This window comes from Sclerotinia sclerotiorum, genomic scaffold (assembly GCF_000146945.2).
Source record: "Sclerotinia sclerotiorum 1980 UF-70 scaffold_11 genomic scaffold, whole genome shotgun sequence".
NCBI classification, from domain to species: domain Eukaryota; kingdom Fungi; phylum Ascomycota; class Leotiomycetes; order Helotiales; family Sclerotiniaceae; genus Sclerotinia; species Sclerotinia sclerotiorum.
This window is the reverse complement of record NW_001820825.1, coordinates 876,662-901,183: the sequence shown is the minus strand read 5'-3', so window position 1 is coordinate 901,183 and position 24,522 is coordinate 876,662. Positions and strand designations below refer to the sequence as shown.

Here is a 24,522-nt window from a genome sequence, read left to right as displayed (position 1 = left end):
TACCAGCTGACTATCAATTCTCCGAACGAGGTTCTACTGTTTCTGACAGCAGATCTAATTCTGATAGAAGAACAGTAGTACCAGCTGACTATCAATTCCCCGAACGAGGTTCCTCAGTCTCTGGACATAGTTCTCGTACACGAACTACTGCAGCACCTCCCAGTTCAGCCTCGTCTAGGCCCTACAAAACAAAGGAAGTCTGGCCACAAAATTATTAAGGTTTTTGATTGAGACTATAACTATGGTAAAAGCCTTATGATTATGGACTCTGACTGTCTACTTTTCCACAAGAGATAGATGCTATGGATTTTGATGGATAATTTGAGTTTTACAGGCGTTTGGGAGTCACTTGAGTTTTGTTCTACTGCTGGCTACTTTAGTTAGCTTTGTTCTGATTTGACGTATAATAGTACTACAGATTTAGTACACTGCGCTTTTTGACAACAAGAATATTGTCTGCAAAATCCTTCAAATAGTAGTATATTGATTTGACTTATGAAAAAGATGAGGGTAACAAAATTACCCGCGAAGCATCTGACAAATTTAACTAACTCATGCTATTACTTCTGATGTATGTGGCAATTCCAGGTTTAGTATAATGGGAAATTAAAATGCATTTGGGAACCATGAGGCTCAGAAAATATTGCACCATAGTCTATGACCTAAGACACAAAAGAGCAACCTTATGATAGAAATACCATGAACAAAAGTAAACATAAGTGATGATAACGATTCCTTTTATGATCCTGAAATGGAACACTATATAATTCCAATCGGTTCAAGTATTGGCACTTGAAGTTGAAACCCAAGGAAATACTTATAATTGAAGGCTCTGTCTGATGATACCACATCTCAGGCATTCTTAACCTCAACAATAACCATGGTATACAAGCAAGTACACAAAAGTAATTTGTAGGGCTCAGGCTTATAAACTTATGCCTATGGTACAAGTACCGAATATTCCTAATAAGAACATTCCATCCATCCGCGGTCATGCGCGATCAAAAGGCATCCAAAGATCAAAGCTCAAAAACAAGAATTCATATGGAGACAGCCAAGAGTTTTATATCTAGGTCATCGTGGAGAAATTTTCCGGAGAAAGGGTGGGAGATGGTGGAGAACGATCTGATCTCTTTCCAAATGCGAGTATCATGCTCTTTTGTAGTTACGACGAATAATATTCTCCGCGCGGAGAATATTGTCATAGATGACTTTGATTTTAGTCAGACTTTTAACACAATCTGGTAGAGACAACTTTTCCTCGTATATCATTTTGATGACTGTCGAAGTCAAATCAATGGTCCTCATCGTAATTTACGCAGGTGGTATGAGTTCCTAGGATGAAATGCCACATAACTGAACGGATTGATAGAAGCTTCGGTGGATACGCTCTTGCTTCGGTTATGTGCGACTAGAAGTACAAGCCCATCAGAAATATCATTGTTAATTGTTTTAAAGGGTAGAAACTGGTCATTTCTCAAGATACACAAATTCAAATGTTTGGTAAAAGTTTCTGGAGACTTGGAAGAAATCCTCGGTAGTTGTTGAAAAAGAGATTTGATTCAAGTAACTTCCCGAAATGTCGTTCCGGATGTGGAAGGTTTCGGCGACGCTCACCTACTGTTTCGGGAAGAGAGATTTGATAGCCGGAGTACCTTAACTCGGTAGATAGAGATAGAGAAATTTCAGTTGAAGATAAGAGATTTTGCTTCATGCAGGAAATCATAGCTAAGTAAACGAAGGTAATCGTCATCTGCCTATCAGTCTATCTCCAACACTCAATTCGGGCAACACAAAGCCCAGGAACTCTAGACTAACCTTCATGTACGAAGTACTGCATATGGTAGCCACAATAGATATGATAATTTTATTAGGAGGTTTTAGGAGATTTGAAATTGGTGTAAGAGCACAAGCTACAGAACTTGTCGCGTCTTATCTGTCTGCATACCATTTTGTTCCATATATCATATATTCGCTTGAAGTTGCTCGAAATGAAGGGGCATAATGCATAATCGGATGATTTCCACAACTGGCGGAGAAAGTTGGATCTAGAATTTAGATGGCGCGTATACCACGTTGCAGTAACCCAGGAGTATGGTAAGATTAGTCTGGTTCAATACTACCCATCATTTTTGATGCTTGTGATCACAATTCCAAATAGTTAGAGATAATTTTTTGAAAGTTTAAAAATTGGGCCAAGAATTTCCTATGATGTGGCTCTCTTGGCTCTTTGGGATACTACCTACTCCGTAGAATATCCATCCCCAGACTCTCCACTCACGCTAAAAATCTTTTTTTGCCCGAATTTTTACCCCTCTGCCCCAGCTTTTTGCCCAGCGATTACCAAGACGCCAGAAGAGAATGGAGAAAGCGTACAACATGTCAGAAAAGAAAATCCCCCAGGAAAAGGCTTAATCTGAACTACTCTTAACACACACAATGACAATCAGCGACTGTAACAGATGTCAAGAAGATGTCAAAAGATCTTGGCATTACTTATTCCAACATCATCATATACGGCTATTAATTTATTTTCTCAATCATTTACCAAGAAGTTCTTACAAGCAAAAACCCGTTAAAACCACTTTTAAAGCCTTCCGTCTTGGAAATGAAAGCTTGAAGCGATTCCAAGATACCAAGACAAATTAAACAATGAAGTACCGAAACTACTTAGCTTCTCTTTTACGCCTCTCTTCTTGCTCACACCGCAGGGAGGGCCAATGCTGACTGGGTACTGAGTACAAACGCCGTCAATAGTAATTGGTGTCACCAGATTTGATTATTTGCTCATTAGAGGACAATGAGCAAAATGGAAGTCGAAGTCTGAAAATTATCCATTCCACTATTATCACTCCGTCAATTTCTCTCCATTCTAGTTACTGAAAAGGTTCGAATTTCTGAGGCCGTTTGTAGCTCCGGGGATGCGTGTTATTTATTACCTAAGTAGGTACCATGCTCGGTAGACTTGCCCCTGGATACATCTTCCCAACCGGGATGGACCTCAGTAACCTTACCTCAAACTTGGTGAATGTGCAAATACAGCTTACGGAGTAGTCTCCTATAACCCCAAAAATGCGGCTGGATCCCCACATTACGGTACGATGTCAGCTCGACGAACTATTAGCTTTTATTGGTAATTAATTTAAAGAATGTGGAGAATATTACTGGTCCATAGGCAAGAAAGCTTTGGAAAAAAAAAAAAGATCCTGTCACCACATGTAGCTCGCCTTCGACCGAGCTTTTGACAAGGAATAAAATATCAAAACCAGGATAAGCAAGCCATCTGGAGAAGCCTCCATTTGATATAAGCTCATTCACTGGATTATGTTCCACTTTTCCCCCATTCTCCATGCGGGGGAAAGCCAGGATTTAATGTCGATAATGACCATTCATATATCTTACCAACGCTAAGGTCATCAGCTGATGAATCAGAGTCCTGGAGGCGCTGATGGAAGCATGCGAATACCCAGGGTTAGCAGATGGAAAAATCACCGGTTGGAGGGCAAACTGTTGCTATCTAACTCTTGCTGAAACGTTTTTCTTGTGCTACTTCCGCGGTATCGGATTAGACACAGATAAGTAGGTAACATCCTGTCCCTCATTTCAAAATTGTTCTCTTAACATCGTCCTCGTTCAACTGTCATCTTGGGTTGAGCTTCGTGGGCACGCGATACTTGTTTTCAGCTGGAGTGAATACGAATTCTGTAAGTTTACCTTCCAATTGATAGCTTCTTGAATCATTACTTAGATCACCTTCGTTCTCGATTCTTCACATATGCAAACAAGAAACCCCACAGTTACTAAGATACATTTCAATTCTGTTTATTGCAATAAGCTATTTCATATCAATTGCTAATTGCTCTTTTACAGACCCCAAAACTCAACATGGCAGACCAGTACGACACTGCAGGCCATGATGGCCATGTCATCGAATCCCAATCTCCAGTCAAGAAATCCGTTGGAGAATATTGCAGGACCCGAGTTTCAACACTCAAGCCTCCCATGCACAAAGCTCCTAATCCATTCAAACTTTTGGCTATGTTGAATGGAAAACAATGGCTATTCTTTTTCGTTGGATTTGTTGCCTGGGTATGTGCTTAATCGATGCATATGATATGGTTGAATTTCCGTCACTAACATCCTTCTAGACTTGGGATGCATTCGATTTCTTCACAGTCAGTCTTACAGTCTCGGATCTTGCAGAGGAATTCGATAAGACCACTACAGAGATCACATGGGGTATCACATTGGTTCTCATGTTAAGATCTGTCGGATCTATTCTCTTCGGTCTCGCCGCAGATAGATATGGTAGAAAATGGCCCTTTATCGTCAACAATCTTCTATTCATCGCCCTCGAACTGGGTACCGGTTTCTGTCGAACCTATAAAGAGTTCCTCGCATGCAGAGCTTTATTCGGTGTTGCAATGGGCGGCTTATACGGAAACGCAGCCGCGACAGCACTAGAAGATTGTCCTGAAGAAGCTCGTGGTTTGATTTCTGGTATACTTCAACAAGGATACGCTTTTGGATATCTTCTCGCAACAGCTTTTGCTAGAGGTTTGGTAAATACCACTAGTCATGGATGGAGACCTTTATTTTGGTTTGGTGCATGTCCACCTGTTCTCATCATTATCTTCCGTCTTTGCCTTCCCGAAACAGATGCATATAATGAGCGTGTACTTGTTCGAAACGAAAGAGGTAATATTGGAGCTACCTTCCTTGCTGAAGGAAAAGTCGCATTGAGGGAACATTGGTTGTTGTTAATTTACTTGGTACTTCTCATGGCAGGTTTCAACTTCATGGTAAGTCTTCCCTCCACCACTAACCACAAATCCAATAATATCATTCACACTAACACAACTCCAGTCCCACGGCTCCCAAGATCTCTACCCAACCATGCTTAAAAACCAATACAACTTCTCGGCCAACGCCGTAACCGTGATCCAAGTCGTCGCCAACCTCGGCGCCATGACCGGCGGCACCGTAATCGGCTACTGTTCCCAAATCTTCGGCCGTCGCTTCTCTATAATCTTCATCTCCATCATCGGCGGTGCTCTCCTGTACCCCTACACCTACACCTCCTCGAGTGCCATCATCGCCGCCGCCTTCTTCGAACAATTCTGCGTCCAAGGCGCCTGGGGCGTCATCCCCATCCACCTCATGGAACTCTCTCCCGGTTCCTTCCGCACCTTCGTCGTAGGCACCGCATATCAACTCGGTAATCTTGTTTCCTCTGCTAGTTCCACCATCGAAGCACAATTAGGAGAAAAATTCCCCCTTCCTCCTAATGGCAAAACCGCACGATTTGAATACGGAAAGGTGATTTGTATTTTCCTGGGTTGTGTCTATGTTTACGTGATCGTTTTGACGTTTGTGGGGCCCGAATATTTGAGGAGAAGTTTCGATGTGCAGCATGATAGTGATTTGGCGGCGGCAGCTGGTCATGAAACCATTGAGAAGAGTATTAAGAAGATGAAGGGGAATGGGGTTGGTGCGGTAGATGGTGAGTCGGTGGTTGATGTGGATGGTGGGTTGGAAAAAGGCGTGGCGAGGAATATTGAATAGAGGTTTAGAAATTAGAGGTTAGAGATCGGCTTGGTATCGGTATTGGTATTTGATGGGAGTTGAGGATAATGTGATAAATTATTTTGGTTCGGTCTGGTTTGGTTTGGATATGACAGCATATCTTGAAGGAAAAGGATGAGATACACTTCCGTAAGATTAATGAATTATGATGAACTATATGTTGCCTCCATTGCTATATCTTACTTGATAGTGATTAAATGGTATGGGTATGGCATTGCAAAATGTTTATTGACTTGAATTGAATGTTTGGTTTGAGGGGCTTTGTTATCGGTAAGTCGAGTGTTTGTTTGCTTGTGTTGATGATAATCTTAATGCGTGGATAGACACTGGAGGAGATATGTTTGAACTCTGATCAGATCATGATGGTTGGGTATAAATGTAAATTATTTATTTCGTAAGTGAGTATCCAATGTGTACTCGGACTTCTCTTCTCGTGCTATATCTATCCTGACTTGAGAAAATCATGTATTTATGCCATATATTTTCTTCCGGCATTCCATGGCTACCAACCTCGAACCTCGAGTCACTCATACAAAGTCTTTAGCCTAATAACGGCAAGTTGGACAACGAAAGTGTCCAAGTAGAGGCTCCTCTGACAAAGCTTGAACCGTTCAACTTAGTAGTCTCCAAATCGCGCCTGGGATCGCTGTCCCATTTCCTTTCCAAACCAATCAATAAATCTTACCTTCCATTTTGTTTCTTATCCAAAACCCATCATCTACCTCTCATCTCCCCTCAATTTATCAGGTATCTCTTCCAAATCCTCCGCACTGTCAATCTCCAACACCTTTGATACCTCCGCCGTATTCCTCATGAGCTCCTTGGCTCCAGCATATAACATACGTTGTGAGGCGTTGACCGTAGGCGGTAGGTAGAATATCAGGACATATGGAACGGAGAGACGACCCGAGGGCTAGAATAGATTAGTTTTTGAGGGGGATTGGTAGGGGAAGGGGATAGACCAGGGTGCAAGGATAACTTAAAAGAATGAATCGAGGAGAATGATCTGGAAGGTCATCGCCTATCGATTCGAGATCTTTGTATACGGTTCCTTCTTCATCTTGTTTTATTTCTAGGCTAGTTTTATCGATGAGATCTAAGGAATGCGAGGGTATTAGCAGAATTCATATCTCTCAAAACCATGCAATTTGGTAAAATAGTAGTATATCCCCTTGCTCATTAACAATATATAGATGTGGTTCTCAGCCATAACCCGTAGGTTCTATGAAGGTGGTGGTGCATCGTATCTAATCATCGCGGGATTCGGACATAGAAATATTCAGATAATAGGAAAGGAGAATGGGGAGACAAACATATAACAGCTTGTGGATCATTTGCGCGTGAAGTCCCCAGTCTGAATTTGCGAAGATGTGCTTTCGTTTCGGTGCTGAAAGTGTAGAGACGGGATTCTGAAGACTAGATTGTCCGAATAGTTAGTTGCGCGTCTTGAGCGTCGTCAGGAATGATATCTTACCATTATGAAGATATATCTCGATACATGCAGCTTTGGTGTAGAGCTGATTAAATTGAAGGATTCGCTTTAGAACAAGTAGGAGCTGGGATTTCCTTGTATGTCGAGATATAAAAGTATAATGATTCGAGTATCAGACCAGGAAGCTATAAGTACAAGTATGAGTGATGAAAGGTGGGCTGTTTAGCTTCATTTGTCGGATAAACTGCGGATAAACAAACCAGATAAACAACAATAACGACAACATCACCAAATGGTCAAAACGCCAACAAAAGTTGAAGATGTGCAACAGAATATTGAATTTACCTATGCTGATCACATGAACCAATGATGATTGGGCCAACGCTCACATTTGTGTTTATGAAACATTGACTTATATTGGGTTGAGAACAACAACACTTCAACTGAGCTCATATCCACAATTTGGCCCTCTACCAAACCCCGACTTCCATCACATAGCGAACGCGAATCAAAGTTTGAATTGCATACAGACAAGATCGGCTCTTACGAATGAGCTATCAGCTTACTTTGCTTGTTAACTTTTCTGTCCATAGGAAGGTGAGATAGGGGTGATTAAGATTATATGGGAGTTTCTGATAACTTAGCAGCCGTTGGAAAGTGGATCCGTGGAGAGAATGTTGAGAGTGAAGGGAAAGTGAGCAGGAGAGAGGATTTACGAGTTTGATATCTCGATATTCGTGATTTCTTTATTTGTTTATCTCCATTAGCCTTTTCATCCCAAGTGTTTTCTATCCTCATGACACCCGATGGGATATGTTCAAGATCCGAAAGCTACGAGCTGTAGAAATTTATGCACCTTTCGTCTGTCAATACTTTCTAAAGTTATAGCTACTATTCCAGCCTGAATTGCTTATAGCTGTACAGTATTAATCGAGATAGTTTGAGATTGTACAACTCATTGGCCGGTGGCACTTCTGGTTCTGACAGTATTCTTGTAAGTACCTTTCAACACCAGTAAATTATTCAGTCCACATTGATGCGCAATTATGGGATCAGATCATCTACTTTATATGCAACATCGAACGGTTCAGCATCAAGTCTAGTGACTTTGCCCCATCGTTTTGTATGAGCGAAAACGTTAGTTGGGGTTGATATGTCAAATCAAGAGTTCCTATTTTCCTTCTCAAATGTTCAAATCAAACTATAGCATAAAAAAATCAAATTTCCAAACGATACATGAACTTGGATACAAGTTTGAAATACAAAATTTCAAGACCCCTTTCTCACCCGCGCAAATCCCATCAAAAGCCTGTATAGCTCGTTCGCTCTGTTGACCCCAACCTAAGTGCCATACACTTCATCTCCAACCTCAAAACGCCTTGTTCCTCTCCTTCTCACTCTCACCCTCCTTTCTCTTCTCCCTTTCCATTCGCTGCAGTATAATTAAGCGCACCACCACTGCCAACAGAATCAAAGCAGCAATACCAACAGTAATTCCATTAAGTGTAAACAAGCCGGTGTCAGCCATACCAGCACTCTGAAATATCGCAAATATGCTACCAGCAGGTACCATTCCGATGATGGACTGGGCAAGTGCGGCGAGAGAAACTATCGAGGATTTACGTCAGTTGGCTATCTTTAGGGGAACTCACAAGAGAATGGGGCGAGAGAAAGAAAAGAGGGCATTAAAGATATGGATTACGTACCTAAGATCGTAAAACCTAAGGTGTAAAGTGATGGTGTAGTCATTATCCACAGACAGGCCATAACAGTGATGCAAAAGAGTCCGATAGCTATTCCAAGATGGTCGGAGGCGAATTGAAAAGCTTGCGATGCAAATGAACGCACATAGTTATGATACAAATGATGGACAAAGGAAGCGATTTCCTGGATTATTGGGGTGATTTCATGTTGAAACCATTTTTTGACGGTGGAAAGTGTAGAGGTAAAGGATCTGAAGAGGGCTTTACAGCCACCTCTAAGTGTGGAGAGGAAACCAGCCATTTTGAATGCTGATGAGTTCTTGGTTTGTTTGAAAAGCGCCAGTTGCCTGCGAAGATGGGTTTTGTGTCTGAAAAACCAACTACCATGCGTTGTAGGAAAAGTTTCAGTGGGAAAGTGATCCCTAGAAGGATATTCTAGCTTTTCATAATACTCAAGCAGACACTTTGTTCTTCCGCCCGCGTCTCCTATATTTGAGATGTTATCACTATATAGTATATATCATCGATCCATAACTTTCCCTCACATTCTTCAAACGCACACTCATGCATGCGCCGTTACTAGTATCTAAATTGAGACAAAATTTCAGAATGCACTTTTCCGGTAGAAGTGTTATATTCCTAGCGAAATAAAGAATCAGTCAACCCCCATTGGTTCGGGTAATCGCTTTTGTGGAAATGCACTTTTCCTTTGCAGTAGTCTTCATATTATTTTCTTTTTTTACTCTCCCCCATTTCGAGAGGGGAGTTTAGAGCCTATCATAAGGAAAACAAGAGCCATATTCGGTAATTTTGGCAATGGGACATTTGCCTCAACAATACGAAATACGGCGGTAAGCTGGATAGATCAATAGTTGTACAGCGAGTCCCATGTCCAGGCTGACTACTGTTGCCAAGGAAATACTTATCTCTGGCTTGTATACATCTCCTCTCTGCTGCTATTGTTCATTGTGAGGGGTCGAATTTTCTAGTGATACAAGCAACCATTTGGACGAAAAGAAATTGTTATTACTTGCAGATCGAATGAAGAATTCCAGTCACCCTGTCTAATTTGCCATGCCGGAAGGCCGCAGGAAAGGCATATGGTCGCGCGTTTGCAAATTGCATGAAATCGATGTATTTGCAATGCTCTTTTTCCTCCCTCATCAAGAAACAAAAATTTCACATGAAGATATCAGAATTCGACATGTAATCTTCCGTTTTCATACCCAATGTAGAGTCATCATTTCCAATCTTCAAGCTATTCACATTCCTGTCCTCGAAGTGATCAAGTTTTGAGCTATAACCCATAACCCCTGTCAAGGAAAGTTAGAAGATCCTCGAGAATAAACAAAAATAGAACTTATATCGATGCTGAGATCCGGTCATTGTGACAGATTCGTGTGGGATCGAAGTACATGACATCACTGCATTCGTAGCAGGATATCAAATCAGAAAATTGGGTTCTTCACTTGATTCGTCGCCCAATGCGTCCACGTTTCGAATCTTGAGATACAGTAGCAGACGATGCATGACTTGACACCCCAGCACCGTTGCAAGGTACCAAGGGGCTAATTAAGAACAAACGCGAGATAATCCAAAACACCTGACGAAGAAGTACAGAATTGTTGGCAGGTAGAACTAGATAAGCTGACTCATTAGACGTGACCAACTGCTCTGAAGATCCTGGCACACTCCCACAAGTTGCCGCTACAAAGGATAGACCGTACTACTAGCTACGTATATCGTAGGTAACTTGATGACGTGAGATTTGCATGATTTACTGCAAGCACGTGATTATAATCTCATGATGGCAAAAGATTGCGATTTGTACGAGGCGTGACTACGAATAAATTGGTAGCCTCGCGTAAGGTAAAACATGGAAGAAAGTAGAGGGGCAAATATATCATAGCGACACAAGGTGAGAAGAAGCCTGAATTTAGGATTCAGTGAAAATTCTGTAGAATAGAGGAAAGGTTGAAAAATGATTGAGTGTATATGCGTTGAAGTCGGATCCACCAGACCATGACGGGGAGCTGTCTCTTGTCTCTACATATGAATCTCTTAGATCAAAAAAAAAGGTAAGAAAACGCCTTAACCATGCATCCATGAAACTAGGAAGGATGATATGCTAGATATTGGTAGTACGAAAAACCTTCTATGTTCATAAAGGGGGAATCAACTCGGCAAGGAATAACAGTTGGCCAAGGACATCAGTTACACAAGTTACGAAATATCCTAGCTGGGATGGGTTTTGTTGCATATCGCAAAATTTGTGGTTCCGTAGGGCTGACTGTAAGAATATTACATACCTAGTTTCATTCAAACTTGTTTAATGATCATGACCAATTGGCTCATAGCCGAGGAAGAGGACTTCGAAAGACAAAGTGACTGACTGAGGTATTCTTTCGATTTTGAAGGGGGAATGAATAAATCCATCTCGTTTCTTCAACGTTCACGATTACTCGCAAACCGGTGACAAAACCACCTATTGATATAGAACGATCACTGCTGCGTCAATTATCCGCGAAAAATAATCGTAAAATCCTGCACAACAATTGAAGAAATTCCCATGCATTTAGTATATCAACTACAATTATGTTTGACCATAAAACCCCTTCCCGAATATAATAGGAGAACCATCTCGCTAAAAACTTTCAATTAAACATAAGTAAATCACCATTAGAACCCTGTCCCACTGCTGGTTGATAAACCTGCTCTGGTGCATTTTGATTAACCACATATTGCATCTCGCTCCGGCCGACACTAGGACTACCACCAAATCCTTCATCCTGCCCATTCAAATTCATGCTTGCCATTTGTTGACCAACTCCGGCGAAAAAAGCATCCGCTGCATCAACTGCTGCAGCTAGATCGCCTTGTCCATTGGGCTTTACCATAGGTTGGGTGTTTCCGAATGCAGACAGTGATTTTTGGGAATCCATGTCCCAATTTGGAAGATGCTGTTTTTGTAAAGCGGGAGAGTCTGTGAGACGACGTGGGCGAGCGGATCGGAATACCTGTTGGACGGGTTTAAGATAAACAGTGGCCAGAGTACCAACGTTAAGGCACATTTCTTCAAGGGTGGCAGGATCGAGTTTCTCCGATTCAGCAGTAATAGGCGGCTTTTCACCCATAACAATGGCTTTCGCTGTTGCCATATCAGAGGAGAGCAGACGCCAGTACATATAGCCTCTGTCTCGCAAATCTGGGTTATCTGTGTCTTCTGTGGCCCATTTTAACACTTTGGGAACGAGTTCTTGTCCTTTTGTCGGCCTTTGAATAAACAGCTTAACGGTCGCAGTGAGGAGAGCAAGTTGAACTTCCACTGGCTCATCTGCAAAGGAGTATAAGAAATCTTCGAGTAACACATCAGAGTTCTCTATCCGAGATGCATATTGTCCAATAACCCAAATCATGGCTGCCTTAGCTTCAGGCTCATCTAGAGAATCCAGATTCTCGCACAATGTACCAATTATAGATTCGTATTGGTTAGGGTACTTTCTGAAAATGTTCCGAATGACCACCGTTGCTTCTTGTACAATGTAGGTGACTTTTGTGGCCACTAGCTCCAGCAATGTATTAATACACTGTTTAGCCGCAGGCTCGATTTTGATAGCAAGCTTTCCGATTGCTCGTACTGATTTGCGGACGAAGTGAACGTCAATTTCTGTGGCGTACTCTCTTAATTCGGTAAGAACCTCTTGGATGTTCTTTTCATTTGCCAACATGAAGATCAATTCCAGTTTGGTAACTTTGACATAGATAGGATCATTATATTTGCAGAAAAATACTCGAATATCGTTTCGTAGAACTTCTGGCCTCCTTTGCAATATTAACAATGCGTTCCGTAATGCAAGGTATTGAACCTCCGGACCCTTCGCCAACAGAGTGACTAAAGGAGGCGAAAGCTTCCGACATAATGCCGAAATTTGCTTCTGATCATTAATATAGTTCATTAGGTATAGAACTACCCTTATGCATGTAAGGACGACTGCAGAATTTGAATGTGATAAACGTGGAGATATGCGCTCCGCTAGCAACAAAGCCTCGGAGGATTCTTGTGGAACATATGACATTAAGGCTTCCAAAATATATGTTTGGCCCCATCTGTTATTGTTAGGTCAAACGGATCGAGATTGGAAGGGGAATACTTACTCGGAACAGTCCGGGAGAATCTGAACCATCTTTGAAGCGTTTCCATAGTCAATGGTGAGCTTAATCGCATCACTCCTCTCCCATATGTCCATTAAACTTGCCAACGCACTAGCCACCACCGTCGGGTTATCATCCCTCAACATCGAATTCAGCCTGTCAATAAGATCGGAGCCCTCAACCAAATGCCTGTCATGATCGTATAGTTTTGCGACACAGAAAGCGGCCGTCTTGCGAACATAAGGGTCTGCATCTCGAAGAAGTTGCTTTGTGGGTGGCACTGTGGCCTCGACGAAATCTCGGACATGGATATATGACATCGTGCGCAAGGCAAGAGCTCTCACAAGGGGATTGGAGTCGTTCATATCCTATTTGACAAATGTCAGCTTAAGCAATACAATACGAGATAGAAACTTGCCTCTTGCAGAGTAGGCAATGCCTTAACAGCCACCTCAGGCTTCATACGAGCATAGTTAACCAAAAACAAGAAGCACCTACAATCACATCAGTTATCAATCCGCGCGATCTTCGCTATAGGTAGTCCACCCACATTTTCTTAATCTCCAAGCTTGGTATTTGCATACAGCCAACAATATCCGGAAACAGGGCTACCATATCATTATTGCTCATGGTCATATTGGCCACGATCTTCTTCAGAGCAATCTTCTTCGCGGCATGGTTCTTGTCCTTCTTCCCACCACTATTTAATTCCAATCTAAGCTCCGCGACTTTGCCCTGTGGTGAACGATTATAAAGTGAGCCAACAAATCCAGATGGCGGAATGTAGTGAGGTAGAAACATGATAGCAGGATGCGCCTTCATTGTGAAGTCCGAAACAAATAAAATCTGAAGCCTATCCAAACCATGAGATCCCAAGCATCTGAGGTGCTACAATATGCAACAGCCCGGCTAAGCATATCAAATGAGGCGCAAATGAGATGTAGAAGTTACTGAAATTGTATGAGAATGAAATCCAAGGGACATACCCTTGCAAAGAGCTTCGCATCTCCCCCGCCCGAACTCATGATGAGCAAGCCTCAATTCCTCTATGTATATGTGACTTTGTCGCTATAACTCTGATCTAACACGGAAACCCCTCCTAATTCAATCTCGCAGGAAATTCCTCGTACCACTGAAATCGTTCGTATCCCAAGGCGGCGCGCCGCAGGGTAAATGAGTAATGCGCCACAATCACCGGCAGTATATCGTTAGGTTCTATAACAGGTATCTTTCCATTGACTAGAAGAATCCTAAAATCTCGCAGATGTCATTTTTCGAATGTAATGATGGATGTTTCGTGAGGCCTTTGAGAACGAGGTAATGATCACCAAAAGGGGTGGCTCTAGTAAGGCTCGGGGGCCGCGGCTTTAAGTTAGCGCGGGAAGCTTATTTCTTTGAAGGCAGAGAGGTACAAGGCTTGAGCGTTGCATATTAGGTATTTTAGGTACTCGTATCAATGAGGTATCTCAACTTTCTGCCTTAATAATCTGACACCACCTTCGACGACGTTGTTCATGAGAATACACTTCATTTTATACATTCGTGATTCCTTATCATATTAAAACAAAATGGCCACGACCACGATTTCACCACCTCCCCCTCCCCCTCCATGGGTCGTAGATCTCAATACTCCACCTATATTGAAGCCAAAATCCGCAGGTATTCCAGATCCTCCAGGATATACAGCATCTCCATCTTCAAGCCGAGTATGCTATTTTCGCCCGTTTACCTATTGTCAATCTGCTGATATTCGTGTTTCTTCAGAAACAAACCACCAAAGCTCCACGACAAGCTCCCACTCCCGCTGAAATGGACACTCTTAAGCTCAAGAAGGCATGGGAAGTGGCTCTTGCACCTGTCAAACAACTTCCAATGACTGCGATTATGATGTATATGTCCGGGAATTCTCTTCAAATATTCTCCATTATGATGGTTGTTATGGCGTTCAAAAATCCTTTGATGGGGCTAATGGCAACGAATCAAGCATTTGAACGTTTTGAGAGTGAAGGAACAAGAGGGAAATTGGGCGTAGTAAAACTGGCATATGTTGCGTGTCAAGTGATAGCTTTGGCGTTAGGAATATGGAAGATCAATGGAATGGGTTTATTGCCGTAAGTTACTTGCCTGATGACTCTGGGGTCAAATGCTAATGCCTCTTTAGGACTACAAGATCGGATTGGTTGGCATGGGAAACAGCAAGAGATCCTCTAGAGCGAGCTATACCAGCATTTTGAGGTATTTGATTTGCAACAACTATGCGCTCTTTCTGGTATGAGGATATCATACAGCTCGGATGTATATGTCGCGCGATTCGATGTAATTCAAAAGTATCATTAATGATGATTCGAATAATGATACAATTTTGCCAAACCACAGCAAAAAGACCATCATCCCGGTGTATGCGCAAAGGGAAAGGTTGAAGATCTAAAAATGTTTTGAAGATTGAATCATATATACAGCGCAGGTAAGAAGCTGTGTTCTTGCTAAATATTGGTCTGTGAGTGCAGACGCGAAAACATGTTCCCCCAGATATTATTTCGACCACTGAAATGCGGGACTCCCTGATTGCGCCTTCATATATAATTCTTTGCGAACATCGGCCGTCACAACATTTTAAATGTCTTCGATTGTACACGGAAACCTCGCGGTTCATTCGTCGATATGTGCCCGGAACCTCCTCTGGATATCATTTCCCTTTTCGACAAGCTGCAACATGTCAAGCTTTTATTTCGACTTCATGTATTCCACTGCTTCCTCGACACTCTTCGCAATCATCTCCAGTGCCGTCACCGTGCATTTATTGCACTTTTCGTGAGAACATTTCCCGCATTTCTTCAACTTCATCTTATTACGCGTACCGCACTCGAATAGCAAGTTAGCATACCATTGAGCTGTTTGTATTTTGAAGAGCAGACTTACTCCCTGAAAGTTTGTTGACTGTCTATGACAGCACATCCACATTGTGTCACTGATGCTTGAATAGTAAGGCATCTTGTTTCGCTAACCTTGTGTCGATTGCTGGTTCCAAAATGATGTGCCAATTTTATTACCACGGTGTAAGACTTTATATCGCTTTTTGAAGTTTGGGGAGTGGTAATTGCAAAGGATGTAAAACGGGATTTTTTTTGGGTGGGAAAAATGATGGGGTATAAGGAAGTGATGATGGCAGGCTAAAGGGGGAGCTAGTTCTATAGTTCTAGCTCTACGGTTTGGATCTCGCTTAAGGTTTGGACGAACGAATTCATTACAGCCGTGGATAGTAACAAATTCATCATTGATGCAGGGAACAACCACCCATTGAGATTTACATACTGCAGAGTGAATAGGCGCCCTCAATGAATGATAACTTATGGTCTGGGCATGGATAATGTTTGTGTCCATCCCGGAATCAACTTGCTGGAAATTCCTTTCTCGCTGTAACCTTATGTTTTTACGGTGACCTCGTCTCAACCATTCGCCTAGATCGGATGCCATAGTTAGATCAAGAGTCAGTATTTGGTACCACTGAGAAAACTTCATCGTAAACCATCATAATTTGATTTACGAAATAGAGTTTACATACTCGCATTAACCCATCTATGAGAGATACAAAAAGTTTCAACTCTGGATGCGGCAAGGTCTCTGTATCCAGAGATACCATATTTTTAACTGTTAGATGTATCAGCAGTATTGGAATGAAGTCTCCTCATCGCCCTTCTCCGAAAACACCTGAGCTGCATGTTTCTTCAAATTCGCGAGGTACTGAACTTTGCCCATCGTTGAAATAGGTTCATACATTTCTGTGGTCTCAAATATCATAAAGTGATGTCATTGAGTGCTTTAACTCGTCATCAGTGGGTAGAATTTCTTAAATTTTCATCAACTTGTATGTATACATTTCGCAGACTGCTGAAATTGTTTCCAGAGCTCCCTCTCACACGAGACCTTTGATCTCCTGAGATCGTGATAAATGATCGCTTCAAAACCTTCAAGGTCCTTCTCCTGCTTCATGAATGTCACCCTCCTAGCTCCCCATAACCCTGCTGTCCCCTGGAATGCAAACACAACTTCAGCCTTGAGTGTTCGAAAGCATATACCTACTCTTCCGTAGTGAAGTAATTCTCTCAGTATATTCGGGCTTCATGACCGAAGAGTCATGTGTTTCTAGAGCATATTGATTGGAGTCATCTAAATATCCCTAAGCTCATCCAGACCGTGTTCATCTGCGTACTTCAAGAACGAAAGATAATGGTCAATCATTCCTCACTTTTTTTCGAGGCGAAAGCTCGCTACGTATACTGGAGCTGCGATGAAGTATATACCTCGAGGCTCTAGAAAAACCTCAAAATCCTCGAGGTTATTTTCCGGCGATTCCATCTCGAGCGTTGGTTTCCTTTAAACCTTCCATCTAATTATCGATCAAAACCTGGTAAATAGTGCGATAGAAGCCCTTCCAACAATACGAAAGATTACTTTTCTACCTCCAAGACTACTTTAACACCTGGATGCTGGTCATATTCTACATATAAGTGCTGCCGATTTCTCTAGTCGCTTATCTTTCCCTGTCACTTTTTGCGGCAGGGGGCATTGATGGTAGCTGTTAGCGAAAAAGGCGACTGGTTGATGGAACCCACTTCTCTCTATAGAAGTATGTTTATCACATAATGAATATCATTCAATACATAAAGTTATATAGGCCTCCATTCCAACATCCGCACCAACTCCAACACCAGCCTGATCCAACCAGTACTCATCAACATGAAAAACTCATTCCCACGCAGAATCGCCTAGAAAGCAGATCTCTTGATGTCAGTCTACTTTCTCCCTGAACTTCCACTTGAACTTCCGCCTGATCTTGAATCTCCGCTTGAACTTGAACCATCCTTCTTCGTTTTCTTCTCCTCAACCTTTCGACCCTTTGACTTCGCCTCTGCCTTTACCGCTTCTGCCTCCGCTTTTAGTCGCTCCAGTTCTTCATCATGGCGAATACTTGCAAGAGTCCACTTATTGCGGGCAGCCGTACATAACCTGTCTCCTTCTTTACCACTAGGATACTGTGGCTTTTGGTTAGTTATGCGTGGTACATTTAGGAGAACTTAGTTGTATGCTTATTTCTTTTTGAAGGGGGTCGGTGGGGATTGAGGATTAGGTACATCGTCTCGGTTCGGATATAGACCCTTGTATTGATCCTTGAGTTTTGGTAACTTGACCTTGGACATGGCTGTTGCGGTATCGAGAGAATAGATTGATGTGATAGATACTAAATGAGATCCGAGATGGGCTGGTAGTGATAGTGGTGTACGATGAGATGGGCTGATAGAAGGATGGTTGTGTATAGATGATGCAGATGAGCTAAAGTAAGTTCTGATTGGGAGTGCGATGGTGATATCAATTTTGGTAGCGACTTGCAGTTCTTTTATACAAAAGAAGGATCGATTCTTTAATATGGGACTGATATTCACACTTGGTCTAGGACATGTATATCAACAGAAAACATGTGTACCAGCAATTTTGCCTAGACCTCGAGGCCACAAATTTCCATCTTCGTTTGTACAACTCGGCAAACCATCAGTACTTATGTCAATATAGGGAATTTTTCACTATCTCATGATGGAACGAGGTTGCTAGACCACAATTACATTATTTAAATTGACTTGTAATCTGCTAATCGACAGACAGTGAGAGCGAGTTGGAACTGGCTAGACTCATGTTTCGACCTGTAAGGAAGCATTTGTCTCGCTGAGGCTGTGTAGAGCTTGGCATGTGGGATGGGGTGATGGGCTACATTTGACAATGACGTGAATTACGCTTTGATATTTATAACATAATCTAGGGAAAGCAGTCGGTGGCTGTTAGTTGATTGAAATGTTGACTCAAGTCAAAAATTGGTACAGGGGTTGCGGACTAACATCATTTTTATTCTCCTTGTCGCTCTTCAACAGCAACTATACTAGAGGCAGCCTATAATCTAGAATGAAAAGATATGAATGTACAAATTTGTATAATCTCATTTAGCTACTAAGTCATTTAGAAGTCCAACTTTCAATAGTGAAATTGGGGAATGAAACTGTAGCACGGTGGTGCCCAAAATAAGTATAAATACCTTCAAATCAATGCTTCAAATCCGCAAAGGGGAAGACTTGTAGAAGAATTTTGAAGAGCTGATTAGATATACAGTATGAAAGCCACTAAAAGTTGGAAAGAAAAGAGGTTCATCATCCATGAATAATTTATATACTAACGACAGGAAAAGCATAGGCTTTTCTATCGCAATAGCAATGTTTCCTTGGATGTAAACAAATACCCCTCCCACTCGAGAATTAGGTAGTTATTGGTAAATGGTGTAGAGATTAGGGTACGGAATATCAGGAAAACGTGAATTTCGGATATAACATGGTGCCTGCTTGGATTTATGCATTCATGACCGCGTTCTATATTTACACCCGAAGCTGGGTATTCCGTTGGCGAGAGATTCCAACGCCTCGTTCAGTTTATCATATATCCTTTATCTTCCTGCATCCTTCTTGGTTGAGTCTACGTTGTTTCCACTCTTGCCTCCTTCGATGCTTGCCATGAATTCCCTAGCAGATGTCAGGTCATGTAAATTGTAGAAATCTGTTAACTCAACAGATCCTCACACAGAACCTACTTGATGTATTTCTCCTCATCTGGACTTTTGGCGTTAATTGGTGGAGTTGAGTCCTTCTTTGCAGCAGATCCACCACGAGTAGACAAAGTGACGATACCAGCCATCGAACCGAGAACTGCCATAGCTAACTAATATCATCATTTCTATCAGCACAAGTTCCCGGCTTTCACTCAAACATAACCCCATTCAATCGCATCAAAGAAAAATCAAACAGATTGAGCAGAGGGGACTTCGGAAGGAGCCACGTACGTAGTGAGAGCCGACTTGCTTTCCGGCAATTTGATAGTAAGAAACCATTTTGAGTAGTTTAAGGATTCGAATATTTGATAATTGTCCGAATGGAGTCGTAGTGACGGGGCTGAGGGTTCGTGATAGAGGTTGATATCGGTACAATTTGGATTGAATTGGAGCTTTCCGTACAAATTTACGAGCTAGTCGATTTAAGCGCAAGCGCCCACCAAAAGGTCCCGAGATGCCGATGGTCGTTCCGTCCAGCATGAAGAACAAAAGAGAAAGAGCAGGAGCTCCGCTTCCACTCCACCTTTTAGTGTCCACTAGTTGCACAGGACCTATTCCAGGAACATTCAATCCCTCGCTCGTGGATATCGTCATTTCCCCAGGTCAGGTCAGTACCGTACGAGAAACATCGGGTAATAACTTAAATAGCTCTTCCATCCGAGGTTAGAGTCAAACAAAGGAAGCTAGGAATGCGACAGAAGAATTAGACTTCGATATTTTCAATTATACAACGTATCTTCTTGTAAAATAGCTACCTGCTTTTCGGGGTACATACATCACTTACTGCTTTTTAACTTAATCGTGTCAATACTAGAACAGAATGACTGGAAAGGATAACAATGACTCTCGAGGTCCACCTCCAACAGGTTTACCTGCTGTGGAAAAGCTTCCTGCTGGACTCCAAAAGCTTGTGGACAAAGCAGACAAGGACGAGAACTTCTATGATGAGCTCTACGACGGATAGTATGTGTTTATGCGGCCTGTTTTCTGGGCACTCCTCTCATTTGAGTTTTGCGCGAGCTCTTCAGCCACAATGCTTCATTACAGTATGCTAATTCTGTTGGCACAGTGCTCCTCAAACCACCGACAGCAATATTCGATACGCGGCATATGCTTCCCGGATCCGAACAGGTCAGTTGTTTTCCACGGCAGCTAGGATTAGGATTTTGGCTCATACTTCTGGAAAGCCCTATTATCCGCGCAACGATATGTAGCTTATACATCAGATATCGGGGAGTCTTTCCGACCGGTAGCTCATCCAAATTGGGTTCGAGCAGCTTATGGTGTTTCATGGGCCTACCTTATTGGTGATGTCACACATGAGGGATACAAGGCGTACTGCAGGAATCAGGAGGTTTTGCACCCGGAGCTTCCGCGTGAAGCAATGCACGATCGATACAATGATGCAAAGACGGATCTTAAGATAGTTGCCAATGATGCGGCGGTGTCACTGAAGCCTCGTCAAGTAGCACCATTGGAAGATTATCGGACAGTGATGGCACAACGAGCCCTATTTCAAGGAATCGCTTCTATGGGTAGGTGCATTCTTTGCCACATTTGCGCCGATACATGATACGAAGAAAGTTCTATAAATGAACCGTCACTAATGTGACCAGGTCTACCCGCCTTTACCATTCATTCCATCGTGCGGTATTCCGGTAAATATATGAGAAATGTCAAAAACGTAAAGCTCAGGACATGGGGCCCAATAGGTTTGGGACTAGCAGCTGTACCCGCCTTACCATTCTTGTTTGACAAGCCTGTCGAGGAAGCAGTTGAATTTGTGTTCCATAAAGGTTTTGAGACTCTCGGTGGTAAGTCTGCCGTCGGTAATGCACCCGTTACTGGTCGGGAACACTTGTTGGAGCGACCCGAGAAAAAGGTGAAGAAGGAAAAGGAATTATAAGGAATAGCTTTCGATTTGGCGTCTAGGAGAACACTCGGCTCTGCGCATCGGTATTGGGTCAGGAAAATATCACCTCCAATTTCAATCTGCAATGATTTATTTTCTTTTTTGGAGTTGCTCAAACACATCACACCCAAGGTTGGTCGCACCGGTTATATTTTTGTTTTCGAAGAGTCGTACAAAAGAAACTTTCAAATTTGTGATTCACGAATACATTAGATCCTCTTTTTATTATAGGATCGACATATTCTACGCCCAAGTGGCTTTACTTCTCAGCTCTCCCTGTATTCAATGTCCCGGTTAGTTTTCTGATATTCACCAGCACGGTTCTTCTCGTCATCTTAAAATTGAAATGGCAAGTAGACTGGCTTTGAACCTTTCTTTTCCAAACAGTCACGCCATATAAATCCGGGGTATAGTACATGGGTTTGATTCATCTTGGTTCCTCTGCAGTGTTCTTAAATCTTGAAAATGTCTTTTCTTTTTCCACTTAGCTTCAAAAGGGAACAACAATATGGCGGCTGCAGACTTCAACCAAGACTTGATAGAAATGGTCGAAAGTGCCGACGTACCGAAGCCTATGTGTGATGAGTTCAAGAAGATGCTCTCAGGAATGAAGTCAGTACATGTTCAGTCGAAATCGAATCTACTTACTGATTTTTTGGCGTTTAGTTTTAGGGCATGTCTAGCCGATTGCATGCCGAAATACAAGCTTGATGTCCGTAGGAAAATACTCAAGTTCAACGACAGCTCCATCGGCGACGAAGATACTTTAGATGACCTCAAGAATCGCCGAATGGCTGTAGCCAAGACTATATTTGGTAGACTTGGTCCTGATACAAATATCGAAGCTCCATTATTCTGCACCTGGGGTTGCAACACCTTTATTGGTAAAAATGTGTATATCAACAGGGAGTAGGTCACCCCATCACATCCAAACAAGATAATTACTAAGTACGGTTTAACAGCGTCTCGATTTTTGATAGTGCTCCCGTTCAAATCGGCGACCGTGTACTCATCGGACCCGGCGTCTGTATATGCACAGATACGCATGAACTTGACGCTGTATCCAGGGAAAAAAGCCAGATGGGATCTTATGCGAAACCAATAGTTATTGGTAACGATTGTTGGATTGGTGGAAAGGCAATCATAGTTGCAGGGGTTACAATTGGGAATGGATCGACGGTTGCAGCTGGAGCTGTTGTGGTCAAGGATGTTGAAGCAAGTAGGTGCTGCGCATTTCTTCTTTGGGTCTTTCCGCTTTGTCATTTATGCGCGCTTCAACCATATGCGATTAATTGTGTTTGGGAATCTTACCGCTTACATCTTTGACGTGTATACAGATTGTCTCGTTGGTGGTGTACCTGCCAAGGTTATTAGGAGACTTGGTGACGACGCTATATTATCATCAAAGTAACACTGCTCGATTCAATCCCTCCTTCTATTTAGGCAAACATACTGGGTTTTTGCTATGGGTTTTTGGGGTGGATGTGAGCGGAGGAGGAGAACTTGGAGTTTTCTAAATCCGATATGTAATATTGTTATTTTGATGAACTTATCGTTGATATTTTTTGGTTTCCTTCAGTCATTAGTGCATCTTGATCGCACATATCACTAGATTTAATGAGAGACCAATAGTCACATTGTGCATTGTGAATGGCCTTATTGATTATGGTTGTTTTTACATATACTGCTGTAAAATAATAGGTAGGTGATTACATGGATGATCTCGGGGTTTGATTTGATTTTAAGATTGAAACTTGGCATTTGAGAGCTTAGGGTCAAATACATACAATAACATAGCGGAGCAAGTGCTCTTGCTTACATTATGTTTTTATATGCGTTTTGATAATCTGGCTGATCTTCAACGGTGAAGAAACTTTAGATCCATGATTATATTTGGAGTGTTTGTTTTATTTGGGTTTGTTTTCAGGAATACTAGTTGATGCTTGCATAAGATTGAGTTTTTGGAATAAGAATTATCCTAGGATATTGAACTATATTCAGATACCTTAGATATTCGGGAATGAATGCTGCGCAGTGGAATAGCATAGTGATACTGCTGATGGCAGCCAAATCAATATTCCACATCTCCAATCCGAAAGCTCAAAACGAGACCGTCAAATCAAGTACACCGACTATATATTTCTTATCCTGTTGCAGAGGCACAGCCTTTTGGCTTATCGTTTTAGTGAATTTATGCGGTATTCACACTGTATCGACTGGCACTGCAGATTCGGGATTTTAAAATGCTGAAATCGGATTCCATGGGATAATTGCGGCATTCGATACCTACCTTGTGCGGAGTGCTTCTCTCTTGACTTTGTAGGATGATGAGTAGTATAGGCCGCTATGGATCAATATCTAGAATTGAGTGAAGTGGTTGGCTGAATTGAAAGGAATATAAATGTGACATGATTGGTATGGGAGGGGATAATGAGGATTCAATTTCGAGGCTTTTTCGGAAGTCTATTAGGGCAGTGAGTTGCTGTAGTCATAATCAAGGTTGGAATATTCAGTGATATTATACGTTTGCGTTTAAAATCATGTATTGAGGATTGGACTCTCGGCTTTGTTGAGCAATATTCTGGAATACAGCGTGTTTAGGGAAGCTTGATGACTGGGAGGCGGTGGAAGCGGTGGAGGCAAGCGGTGGAGGCCAGTTGAATATGCTCAAAATCTCTTCTAAGGAGTCACCACTTAGATTTGTGATTCACAGTCGGTAGAATGTTATTTATCAGAAGCATGACTTGCAGACCACTCATCATTAATGAACGATTGTGAGTCGAACACATCAAGTCCAGAAATGATTTGGTAATATGAATCCTTTTTTTTAAAAAAAAAATTCACAGTGTGAGCTTAAGAGGGGGTGGAGAATCTCTTTGCTTTTCTTTCTTTCTTCTTACCACCCACCACTTGCTTGATATGAAGACACCGATTACTCAAAAACACTACCTCACAAATCAGGAGATAATGGTTTCGAATCTCGAATAATCAGATATTTCAAAATGTCGAAATAACCAGATAGCTAGTAGAGTTGAGGTGAACAAGAATGTGAAGATTGGTGCTGCTGCTACCATGACAGAAGGAAAGTGGA

General features: G+C 42.1%; 10 protein-coding genes across 10 annotated transcripts; 4 read left to right on the top strand and 6 right to left on the bottom strand.

The window, feature by feature from the left end:
• Nucleotides 1–3,885: 3,885 nt before the first annotated feature.
• Nucleotides 3,886–5,565, top strand: SS1G_08467 (hypothetical protein; the record flags this gene model as incomplete). The annotated part of the gene is made up of 3 exons (XM_001590677.1): nt 3,886–4,089; nt 4,149–4,802; nt 4,867–5,565. 3 exons carry the CDS (start codon nt 3,886–3,888, stop codon nt 5,563–5,565), a joined length of 1,557 nt encoding a protein of 518 aa, XP_001590727.1.
• Nucleotides 5,566–6,304: 739 nt separating this feature from the next.
• SS1G_08466 (hypothetical protein) lies at nt 6,305–7,063 on the bottom strand (the record flags this gene model as incomplete). The annotated part of the gene is made up of 4 exons (XM_001590676.1): nt 6,305–6,499; nt 6,549–6,682; nt 6,900–7,002; nt 7,061–7,063. The coding sequence occupies 4 exons, from the start codon at nt 7,061–7,063 to the stop codon at nt 6,305–6,307; spliced, it is 435 nt and encodes a 144-aa protein (XP_001590726.1).
• A 1,324-nt stretch (nt 7,064–8,387) lies between these two features.
• On the bottom strand, nt 8,388–9,022 carry SS1G_08465 (predicted protein; the record flags this gene model as incomplete). Its single annotated transcript, XM_001590675.1, has 2 exons — nt 8,388–8,626; nt 8,725–9,022. 2 exons carry the CDS (start codon nt 9,020–9,022, stop codon nt 8,388–8,390), a joined length of 537 nt encoding a protein of 178 aa, XP_001590725.1.
• A 2,353-nt stretch (nt 9,023–11,375) lies between these two features.
• On the bottom strand, nt 11,376–13,695 carry SS1G_08464 (conserved hypothetical protein; the record flags this gene model as incomplete). Its single annotated transcript, XM_001590674.1, has 4 exons — nt 11,376–12,828; nt 12,877–13,241; nt 13,277–13,367; nt 13,424–13,695. 4 exons carry the CDS (start codon nt 13,693–13,695, stop codon nt 11,376–11,378), a joined length of 2,181 nt encoding a protein of 726 aa, XP_001590724.1.
• Nucleotides 13,696–14,441: 746 nt separating this feature from the next.
• On the top strand, nt 14,442–15,107 carry SS1G_08463 (hypothetical protein; the record flags this gene model as incomplete). Its single annotated transcript, XM_001590673.1, has 3 exons — nt 14,442–14,579; nt 14,638–14,984; nt 15,035–15,107. The coding sequence occupies 3 exons, from the start codon at nt 14,442–14,444 to the stop codon at nt 15,105–15,107; spliced, it is 558 nt and encodes a 185-aa protein (XP_001590723.1).
• Nucleotides 15,108–16,533: 1,426 nt separating this feature from the next.
• SS1G_08462 (predicted protein) lies at nt 16,534–16,629 on the bottom strand (the record flags this gene model as incomplete). The annotated part of the gene is made up of 1 exon (XM_001590672.1): nt 16,534–16,629. One exon carries the CDS (start codon nt 16,627–16,629, stop codon nt 16,534–16,536), a length of 96 nt encoding a protein of 31 aa, XP_001590722.1.
• A 1,037-nt stretch (nt 16,630–17,666) lies between these two features.
• Nucleotides 17,667–18,071, bottom strand: SS1G_08461 (predicted protein; the record flags this gene model as incomplete). The annotated part of the gene is made up of 2 exons (XM_001590671.1): nt 17,667–17,906; nt 18,006–18,071. 2 exons carry the CDS (start codon nt 18,069–18,071, stop codon nt 17,667–17,669), a joined length of 306 nt encoding a protein of 101 aa, XP_001590721.1.
• Nucleotides 18,072–19,357: 1,286 nt separating this feature from the next.
• SS1G_08460 (predicted protein) lies at nt 19,358–19,798 on the bottom strand (the record flags this gene model as incomplete). The annotated part of the gene is made up of 3 exons (XM_001590670.1): nt 19,358–19,433; nt 19,502–19,629; nt 19,751–19,798. 3 exons carry the CDS (start codon nt 19,796–19,798, stop codon nt 19,358–19,360), a joined length of 252 nt encoding a protein of 83 aa, XP_001590720.1.
• A 541-nt stretch (nt 19,799–20,339) lies between these two features.
• On the top strand, nt 20,340–21,425 carry SS1G_08459 (hypothetical protein; the record flags this gene model as incomplete). Its single annotated transcript, XM_001590669.1, has 4 exons — nt 20,340–20,482; nt 20,589–20,650; nt 20,746–21,054; nt 21,136–21,425. 4 exons carry the CDS (start codon nt 20,340–20,342, stop codon nt 21,423–21,425), a joined length of 804 nt encoding a protein of 267 aa, XP_001590719.1.
• A 514-nt stretch (nt 21,426–21,939) lies between these two features.
• SS1G_08458 (hypothetical protein) lies at nt 21,940–22,842 on the top strand (the record flags this gene model as incomplete). The annotated part of the gene is made up of 4 exons (XM_001590668.1): nt 21,940–22,043; nt 22,104–22,340; nt 22,394–22,650; nt 22,769–22,842. 4 exons carry the CDS (start codon nt 21,940–21,942, stop codon nt 22,840–22,842), a joined length of 672 nt encoding a protein of 223 aa, XP_001590718.1.
• Nucleotides 22,843–24,522: the final 1,680 nt, after the last annotated feature.